Source organism: Grampus griseus, assembly GCF_964374135.1.
Source record: "Grampus griseus genome assembly, chromosome: 1".
Classification (NCBI taxonomy): domain Eukaryota; kingdom Metazoa; phylum Chordata; class Mammalia; order Artiodactyla; family Delphinidae; genus Grampus; species Grampus griseus.
In genome coordinates, this window is record NC_139017.1 from 140,849,945 (window position 1) to 140,860,466 (window position 10,522).

The 10,522-nt window shown below is 45.0% G+C and overlaps 1 protein-coding gene across 5 annotated transcripts in view; it reads left to right on the forward strand.

Annotated features, from left to right (window-relative positions):
* The window catches only part of TTC39A (tetratricopeptide repeat domain 39A), a gene marked incomplete at its 5' end in the record, with an annotated part of 52,291 nt that extends 47,373 nt beyond the window's left edge, over nucleotides 1-4,918 (forward strand). For 3 of the 5 annotated variants that reach the window (XM_082658711.1, XM_082658710.1, XM_082658712.1), the window contains 4 exons: nucleotides 1,774-1,885; nucleotides 2,306-2,420; nucleotides 3,348-3,464; nucleotides 3,980-4,918. In XM_082658711.1, coding sequence (XP_082514837.1) covers nucleotides 1,774-1,885; nucleotides 2,306-2,420; nucleotides 3,348-3,464; nucleotides 3,980-4,103 — 468 coding nt within the window. In that variant the 3' untranslated portion in view covers nucleotides 4,104-4,918. Of the gene's footprint in view, nucleotides 1-1,731; nucleotides 1,934-2,305; nucleotides 2,421-3,347; nucleotides 3,465-3,979 lie in introns of all 5 variants that reach the window. The other 2 variants (XM_082658713.1, XM_082658709.1) reach the window with 2 other exon arrangements.
* Between the last annotated feature and the right edge of the window lie 5,604 nt (nucleotides 4,919-10,522).

Consider the following 10,522-nt stretch of genomic DNA (forward strand, 5'->3'; position numbering starts at 1 on the left):
TTGTCACACGATTAGAATTGTTGTTTACAGTGTCCCGCCCTCACTGGACCAAGATTTTCTGAGGCTGGGACCATGTTATATTACAGTCAACTCTGAAATAACAGCAATTGCTGGCATCGTTATTGGGCACTTGCTGTGTTCAAGGCTCCTTATACCCATTGCCTATGGCCTCATTTGATCCTCACAACAACCCTCTTAGTAGGTGCCGGTGGCATCTCCATTTTACAGAAGGGGATAATAAGGCCTAATAGATAAGGAGGAAGATAAAATATCTACTAAGTAGATAAGATGTAAGTAGAAAAATGAAATAACTTGTCCAAGTCCCATAGCTAGTGAGTTAGCCAGAATTTGAACCCAGGTAGTCTGGTTCCAGAGCCCATATTCTGAACCATGGTTTTGATGCTAATTCCATGCATGATTTGAGCAGGCATCAGAGAAGTTTCTAGTTAAGAGTCCTTGTTATTCAAATAATAAGGCAGCCAGAAAGGTAGAAAGGGTGCTGCTTCAGAGACCTGGCTCTGCTATTCACTAATTGTGTGACCCTGTGTAGGGCCCCCTTTCCCTTAATGTAAATAATAATATATTCCTTGCCCATTTCATAGGGCAGTTATGAGAATCAGCTGATAAAACATGTTAAACACTTTAGAAATCAAAAAGTTCAATATTTATGTAGAATTTATTTAGAGCTCGTATCCTGAATATCTTTAAATAAAATCTGAGCTATTTTACAGGTTAAAATATACAACAAAGCAATTATCAAATGGGGGCAGGGGAAGCAACTATACGAGAAATTTAGGGGAGAATTTCCAAAACTATAATCTGAAAAATGTTATTTGTGCATAAAATGATTTCTGTGATTAAATACATTTGGGAAAGACTGGCCTAAACAAAGTTTATATACCGTAGACCTTGGAGCCTTTATATGCTAATCTGTATGGTAGGTCTCCAAGGAGAAGCTTGAAGATGCAGTTTTTCCCTAACTTATTTGGCCACAGAACAATCTTTTAATGGAACACTTGCTAACTTGAGACCATATAACAACTTGATAAAACCTTGTCTAAACTTAAAATCCCTCCCTGGAACATAACAAAAGTCTTTCTAGAACTTTATGTATACAAGTCACTTTCACATCCATTGCCTGGTTTGATAGTTTAGGAAATGCTAATCTAAGCTAACACAATTACTAGAATGAAAATTTGATTTAGTATTCTGAACTTCCTGGCAGTTAAGGCAAAAAAAGGCATCAGGTATGTTTCATAGATGGATACTCACGCTCAGTGCCTTGGCGAAATAGGAGAGAAGGTAACATGGTCTTAAGCTCCTGAAGTGCTTAAGTAAATTACGGTTCCTCCAATATAGGAGGCCCTATTAGCTGGAGCAAGGAGGAGGACTCCCTGGAGAGTGTGGGGCATGACCTGGTCCTCAAAGAATGGGAAGAGTGTGGGCACAGAGAGATTGGGAGAGAGCAGAGTAGTGCCCCAGGAAGCCATGAGCAGAAAAGTAACTGAAAACTATCAGCAGCTATGAGCAGAAGAGTGAGAATATGGGTCCATCTTAAATTCTCACTGGGGTAAGGGGAGATCTCAATAGTAAGTAAGAGATAAGACTCCCCATAACTCCCTCAAGTCCACAGCTTCAAAGGCTGGGCTGAGACTTCTAGAGTTAGAAGGGCCTTTAGTGATCTTCTGATCTGAGCTACCCATTTTACAGATGGGGAAACTTGAGGCCCCAATGGGGAGGAAAGCTGGGACTGACTTGCTCCCCTGCCCCCAGGAAATGATGTACATTTGGAATGGCTACGCTGTGATTGGGAAGCAGCCGGAACTCACAGACGGGATACTTGAGATTATCACCAAGACTGAAGAGTTGCTGGAAAAGGGCCCAGGTGACTACCCCCAGGCCCTTGAACCTGCCAGGCTGGGTCAGACCACAGGTCTTTACAGTTGAAGATTCCCTCTACCAAAAACGTCCTTCCTCACTTCTCTACCCTGGTAATTGTCCTTTGCCTTTCCAGACTGAGCTTCAGTGGCAGCTCCTCCAAGAAGCTGTCCCTTGTCCCCCAGGTAGGGTCAGGGCCTCTTCTGGGCTCCCACAACCCCCGGGCTTCCTTCAATCAGTCCTGGTATCACTGTATTGTCATCGTCTCAGTATCTGTCTTTCCTCCCCAGATGTGAGCTCCCTGAGGATGGGGACCATGTGTGAGCCGCCTCTGTCTCCCCAGGGCCCAGCACAGAGTAGGGGCTCCATGAGTAACTGCTGAAAAAATGAACAAACCTGTCGTCTTCCCTCACTCCCCTATTCTCAGAGAATGAGTACTCAGTGGATGATGAGTGCTTGGTGAAGCTGCTGAAAGGCCTGTGTCTGAAGTATCTGGGCCGCGTCCAGGAGGCCGAGGAGAATTTCAGGAGCATCTCTGCCAAGTAAGTGCCTCTGTGGCCACTCCCACTCCAGATGGCCTGCTGCTGGGCCCGTGGCTCCAGGGCAGCATTTTCTGGGCTTCTCTTTCCTCATGCACACATGCACAGTGCCTGACTCTGGACTACCCCTACTCGCTCCACATGTACTAGTGTCTATCCTGTGCCAGGACCCTTGCTGGGCACAGATCATTCCCACGTTGTCCTCTAGGGCCACCAGATTGCCCAACTACAGGAGGCCATTCGTAATGAGTTTCGTGTGAATGGTGCCCCCTGGAGTTTGTAATTTATCAACTCTGCCCTTGGGGAGTGCAGATGTTAGAGAGACAGACAGCTACAGGCAACTCAATCTGGTATGGTGAGGGGCTGTGCTAGAGGAAAGCAGAGGACAGCAGGTGCCAGGAGGAGGGACCTAAACCTAATAATGCTAGATACCAGGAAAGGCTTTCCAGGGATGCCACTTAAATTGGGAAGTTTACCAGGCAGAGAAAGCAAGGAAGGAGGAGTTTTAAGTGGAGTAGGTAGAGCATGTGCAAATGCCTGGATACAGGAAAGACACCTGAGGTTGGGTGACAGTGGTCAGGTCCTTCCCTGCCTGGGTGAGGTTGTAGAGGGAAAGGGTTGCAGATGAAATAAAGGGGGGGTTGGGGACTGAGGTGGGGGTGGGCTAACTAAGGACATGACATGAGCCATAGGCTGTCAGGGACTTGGGGCCCCAGGTGCAGAGGATCGGAAGGCTTTGCTGTGGAATCTTAAGCCTTTCTAGGGCTAGGTAGTGGGAACCCTCCCAAACTGGAATTCAGATCAGAAAACCCCACAAGACCATGAGTTGGATCCTGCCACTGGGGAGAGGCTCAGGAGGAGTCTGAAGGACGTGCCTGAAGGATGTCTCAAGAGCAGAGCCTGTAAGCCATGTTTTCCTCTGTCCTGCAGTGAAAAGAGGATTAAATATGACCACTACTTGATCCCAAATGCCCTGCTGGAGCTGGCCCTGCTGTTTATGGAGCAAGGCAGAAATGAAGAGGCTGTCAAACTCTTGGAAACTGCCAAGTAAGGCATGATTGCCCTTGGTCTGTCCTTTGTTCCCCATGGAGTGCAGGGTATGGGCAGAAGAGGCCAGGCAGCAGTGAGGGAGGAGGGTGCAGGCAGAGGCAGTATAGGCAGCCCAGAGGCTGGGCCCATGTCCCTGGGGAACGCAGCTCTCACCTGGCATAGGGGAGGTCTCTTCCTCAATTTACCAATGAGGAATTGATATCCCAGCATCAGGGACTGAGGGTCACACCACAAGCCAGCTGCAGGGCTGGTGTGAAGATGCAGGTCTCCTGCCTTCCAGCCCTTGGATCTACCTCTTGAAACCACTCCTTCAAGCTCAGGGACCAACAGTGGCACCAGAGGGCATGGTAACAGGTAATCTCTATTAGTCAGGGCCCAACTCTTTCTTTAGACAGAGGTAGGGATCTAAGCCTCTAAAAATATTGCTTGGCTAGTGGGCTCCCACAGTTCAGACTAAAGGAAAAGCACTTCCTGGAGCAGCCTCATGTGTCTGATTCTCTGGCTTCTTCCAGGCAAAATTATAAGAATTATTCCATGGAATCAAGGACACATTTTCGAATCCAGGCAGCCACACTCCAAGCCAAGTCTTCCCTAGAGAATGGCAACAGATCCATGGTTTCATCAATGCCCTTGTAGTTTTGTGCAGCATTCCCAGGCTGGAAGACAGAGTCAGCTGGACAGAGCTCCTGGAAACATTTCAAAAAGATCCCCTCCCCCTGCCCTGCCGTTGGGGTCCACCAGTGCTCCAGTGCGATGACACGACATAGGTATCTGTGCAGAAGCGAAGCTGGCATTTTCACCAGTGTGGCCAAGGGCCTCCTCTGCCAAGGACAGAGTTGCTGGAGCCCTCTGCCTACCCTATCACATATACGGGTACTTGTTTTTCACTGTGATGTTTAAGAGAATGTATAAACAGTTTACATTTTCCTTAGAAATACATTGATGGGATCAAAGCTTTGGAAAAAACTACCAACCAACCACCTGTAAATCATCACTGTTTTTACCCCTACTGATGTGGAGGCAAATCTATGATGCCAAGGGCCAAAGTGCTTTTCAGATTTGAGCGAGGTCTCAGCTTCCAGGGCTGGCAGGACCCAAAGGAGGATCTGCACTGCAGGCTTTGAGGTTTCTGGGGGTTGGACATAGAGGTTTCACACACTCCCACTACCTTCCTTCTTACACTCCCTTTGTAACAACTTTCCAATTTAAAAAAAATCAAACACATCTTTTTAGTGAGATAATTTTGAGTCCATCTGTAGAAAAAAAAAAATCAATCTTCGCCACTAAGGAATAGCGATACCGAGGCCTGAAGGAAGGGGGAGCCCTGTGGCCCTTTCTGTGCCAAAGCCAAGAAGTTTGGCAGGTAAAGTTTCTCAGACACCAGTCTGCTATATGCCAAATTGAAACCACTGGGAATGATTTATGAAACATAAAAATCTTCTGTATTTCCCTTCGAGGTACACTTATTTACCGACAGCGTTTTTCTTAGAAACAGAATGGTTATTCTTGGCCTGTTTGTGTGTTTCAGATTTTTCAGTTAAGAGAAAAGATATATTTAAGTAATAAAACTTATACACTTTAAGAGATCATGCAACATCTATTTCAGTAAAATATGTTGTTGCTTGAATTCTTAGGCTGGGCAGAAAGTTTGAATCAGAAGTCATATATGGCTCAGGCATGTTTTATTTAGCCAACATGATGTTTTAGAATTTTTAGAATAAGTTACTAACATTTTAAAATGGGGAGATTTCACAAATAAATCTGGTTTCTGGCATCTTATTTTAATAATCTGGCAATATTGGGCCTCATTCCCACAAGGCAACAATCAGTTGGAGCTGAGTAGAGGCTCTTTTCAACACTTATAATCTTTCTGGTGCCTAAAAGCATCTGAATTTGCACCCAGTGGGACTGTTAAAGTGAGGACTCAAGTTCAGTGACCAACAAACACCAAGTTTTACCATTCACACTCTAACAACAGCATACTTCAACTTAACCATTTTCCTGGTAAAAATACTCATCTGTGGAAATGTGATTCCTCAAACACTGAATGCAGTTTCTGTAAAGGAAGAACCACAAGACAACTTTTCCAGTCTTCCAGCCTGCTGTATTTAGCAAACACTTCTGAGCATTTGCCAGAAGCTAGGTGGTTTAATCTATTAATACACAACCAAGCTTCCTGCGGCTGATGCTGAATGAAGTTATGGGTTTTAGGTAAAGCATATTCTCATTAGGAAAGCAAAGCCGAAAACCCTCATCCAAGTCCCCTTTTGCACTTACTGTACTGTCACAGCAGAAATGCTATGAAAGGAAGACTCCTTGTTTATTTTGTTAGAACTAGACAAAAGAGTGCTTTCCACAGAGGGCAAGTCCTTTGCAAGCTCTCTCTCCTCCACAGCCTGAATGCTGGGAGCCCAGCCTACTTCCAGGTTGTTGGACAGGGCAGGTGAAAGGGGTGAACTAGAGCCAGGCTGCTGAATGAAGGTGGCCTGTTGTCCTCCCTCACATATTAGAATGCTACCTATTACAGTATAAAAGCAGCGCCGGTCACAGGATACCAAACATATAATTCGCAAAACTGCCATTTGCAAAACACTTTCATCTCAATGTTCATCTTAGGTGCTTTTATTTTTAAATTTTTATGCCAGGATGGTTTCCTAGTTGTTGCTGTTTCCTGCTGGGCTTCATTAATTAGCCTCTGTCACCTTTACCTCTGGCTGCAGTCTGGCTATGAGTTCTGTCTCCTTTATTCCTACCTGCAGCTTGAGTTAGTCCATCAAAAACATGTATGTGAGGGAGTTCCCTGGTGGTCCAGTGGTTAGGACTCAGTGCTTTTACTGCCGTGGCCCAGGTTCAGTCCCTGGTGGGGGAACTAAGATCCCGCAAGCCGAGTGGCGTGGCCAAAAACAAACAAAAAATGTATGTGAAGGTGAAAATGCTGGGTGTCTGACACCACCATATCCTTGTGCAGAGGCCTCTGAAGGTGAAAATTCTGTCATGGGCTTCTCATTGCGTCTTGAGCCGTTTCTGGTCACTGCTTCTCTAACACTGCAGACCTTTCCAGCACATCTGCCCTGGAGAGGCACCTGATCAGGTGAGGAGAGTCTTGGCCTAGAAATAAGGAGACCTGAATTCTAGTCCTTGTTTTGCTACTGCCTTTCAGAGTGACCTTGGGAAAGTCATGGACCCTCTAAAAATTAGTAATTTGGACTAGATTAAGGCTCTTTGCTGCTGTCAACAGTTCTGATTCTGTCTGGTCAAGTCTGTTTCTGGGCTTTCATCTCCAAAAAGAGGCAAGATATATACCTTCCTACCTTTTGTCAAAGCCTTGTGCCACCAGGCTGCTTACCAGAAGTGATGATAGCCTTCCTCCCAGGACACCCAGAGAGCAAATAATCCTCATTTGGGGAAAGTCTGAATCCTGTGCCACACAGAGGAACTCAGTTGTTAGGAAGCAGCAACTGTGTAACATGCTCTGAATAGGCTCTTGGCAACAGAAAGGCTACCTCTGCCTCTCACTGGTCCCAGGCCTTGGACTGGCAGGGTAGCTTCCAGCACTGTGCTGGTCCCTATCAGCTCTCCCATATGTTGGCAGGATTCCCTATTCCTTATCTCTCAAGTCAGAATGGGAGTGTTTCCAAGACAGCTGTCGTCATTCACAGCAAAAAAAGCCACGACCTGACAGCAAAGCCAGGACCCTAAAAGGCCAACGCCAACCAAACACTAGGCTGAGGTCCAGGTGGGAGATTCCCAGCAACTGAAGGGAGCATCAGGAGGATTTTAAAAAGCCCCAGCCTGCTGAGTGCTGCAATCATTCGATGAGGGAATAAAATCCAAAGACACTTTTCTCTGGAGTTACTCCCAAGTTTATCTCTTCTAAGATGATAGGGAGTGGACAACAGTCTTCTTCTCTGCTTCAAATTTAAAGCCCAACAGTGTGCCTTTTTAACAGTTTTCTTATGTCCTTAGCACCATCACACTAATTCAGTAATAAGTGAGAGGTGTCTGGATTCTGAAAACCAAGCAGCAAATGGGAACTTCTCACCCTCGCCCTCAGATGCAGCTTTCCAAGGTTGGAAAGTGCCTTTCTTCTTGGATTAGCACAGCTCTGTGGAAATCTGGTACAAAGTTCATCACTGTCCAACAGGGTAAGTCAGTCCACAAACAAGGAGCCTCATTTAGGGATCTGAAAAATCCATTTCGAAGTAAGCAATCTATGAGTTGCTTCTACTGTCTAGTCAGCTCTCAAGTGACAAAATATAATAGAGCCCTTACTTTGGTAAGACATGCAATTACAGAAGGTCACTATGGACTTCTAAAAGCTGACGTTCAAGTTTAATCAGACACATCACAGCTAACACCTCACAGATGACTGGATAGGATGGTTTTGTTTTTCTTCATGTCCTGAACAAACACTTCATAACACCAGATACCATATGCCCTCGGTGGAATAATACTAGCTAATATTAAGTGCTATTTACCAGTTGTGATTCTAAGTACTTTACATTTGAAGTGGAGCTATTATTGCTATTTTACAGATGAGAAAACTGAGACATAGGTTAAATAACTTGCCTTAAGACCACACAGCTATTATGCATCAGAAATATTTGAAGTCAGGCAGCTGAACTCTAAAGCTCATGCTTTCCTGAACTGCTGGTCAAGCTTTCAAATTATCAGCTTAAAGTTGGATCTGACTTACATTGACTCTTGGGCCACTGTTAAGTATGGAAAAGGTACTGGCTGGTAACTCAAACACTAGAAATCCCTGGCGTGGAGCACATGGAGCATATGCCTGTGTGGCACGGTTCCCCTGTGGCACTTGGCATCATGAGGCAGGGACAGGGTCTATCTTGGACAAAGGCAATCCTTAAGCACCATATTGCTCATAAAATCATCAGGATGTTGAAGGAAAAGGCACGATCTAAGCCCCAGCTGGATAGGTAGAGTTCCAGTCAGCTACTCCAGAGATGGGTAGTGAACAGATGCAGAGGCTCAGGCCTGGACTGAGGCTTGAGTCCAAACCATATGCTAGAAGAGGTTTGGTGTAAGGCAGTAAGAGGTAGGAACACTGACAAACTAGGAAGCATACGATGCTGAAGGCACTCTTAGAATTTTAAGTTTAAGCACCTAAGAGTGCTGGCTGGCCAAACATATCACACCTGTGGGTCAAAGTGGTCCATGGGCCAGAAATCTGTCACCCTTGGGCTAAAGGTGACTTTCAGACAACTATCTATGGAAAAGAGGTGGTGAGCAAATTCATAAGAGAAAAGCCTGATCTACTAAAAATAGCAACTTTAAATTATATTAATTACATGGGATAATAGTGGATAAAAGTACAGACTGAATTCAAATTATTCTGCTTTGAGAATCAGTTTACTCTTCTGTAAAATGGGGCCAATGCCAACTGCTTCACAGGACTGCTGAGAATAAAAAGAAATCAACTAAGCAGCCTCGCACAGTCCTCAGTATATTAAGAAGGTAAATGTATTGGCCCACACATACTGTGGGAAGGCAGTGGTGAGTTTGGCCTAGGGGATGACTGAATCAATGGCTCTAGTGCATCCATCAGGCCTTCTCCATCTCTTGGCTTTGCTCTTGTGTTAGATTTATTCTCTTGGACTGACTTCTCTGCGTGGCAGTTCAGACCTTACGTCCTTACAGCTCTGTGACAAGAAAAGGGCTCCTTTTCCTACCTCCAGTATGAAAAATCCCCAGATAAGGACTCTGATTAGTCTGACTTGGCTTGAATGTCCATCCCTTAGGCCAATGGTTCCCCAGATCAGCATTAGATATCAGGGAATTTGTTGGAAATGCAAATTATCAGCCCCCCCTCCCCCTGATGCAGGGGTGAGGCCGAACCACCTGAACAAGTCCTCCAAGTGGATCTGATGCACACTGAAGCCTGAGAACCACTGCCTTGGAAAGGGAGTGAGGTACTACAATGGGTCTATCTTGGATTACATGCTCGGTTGGGAGTTATTACTAAAAAAGATGGGGTACTGGGCAAACAAAAACATGTATCCAATATGTCCTTTCTTTCAAAAGTTGACATACAGCAACTATGACCTGCCAACATTCTCAGGTGAAGGGGAGGATGAGGGCAGTACTGGTTAGAGACAAGGCTTATTAGAAAGCTGCCCATTCAGGAAGAGCTTTGCCTTTGTCCTTCTCCTTGCAACCCTCAACGATCTTTATAAGGCCCCAATTCTCCATGGGAACCTCCTTGATGGTGGCTCCCACTCCATCAGAAATGCTCAGATTCCTTAGGGCTTCTCTTCCTCCCTGCTTTCTCCTTCCCTTCACTTAATAAATATCTGTTGAGCACCTAAATGTCCTGCTCTCATGAAAGTAAACAAATTAGAGCCATGGAGTAAATAAACAGGGGCTGTTGGTCCAGAGGGTAAGAAACCAGCCATCAAACAATCTGGGGAAGTGAACTACAGGATGGAACTACAAAAGATCTGAGACAGGAAAGAGCTTGCCATTTTAGAAAGCACACACAAAAAAGTCTAGAAAGTAGAGTACTATGAAAGGAGAGAGGCAGAAAGTCTGCTGTCTCCATTAAGAAGCTTGGATTTTATTCTCCACACAATGGGAAGCAATTAAAAGTTCTACGCAGATGAAAGACATCATCCAGTTTACTCAAAACTATTTTAACTGCTGTGTGAAGAATGTACTATACAGGGTTAAACATGGAAGCTGGGAGGCCAGTGCCATGCCAAAGGCCAACAGCACCAATTGCTTCTGCTTCATGAGAATTGCCATTAAAATACCTCCTCTTCCCTGCACCAGCTACCACACTTACGGGGAAAAAAAACTTTCAATATGCTGCTAAATGATAATCAGGCTCTAAGAGTCAATGTGAGTTGGCATTTCTTGTTCTTTACTCTTCATGAGAAATCAGCAACCCAGTTTATCAAAAATCCAAACCCATAAACATGATCTCTTACTTCAAAGGTATCTTCAATGCCATTAACGCAAAGTTTCAGAAATAAATAATCCTGAGAACAAGGCTTGCAAAAATGACCAACCTGACAATGCCATTAGCACCCATCTCA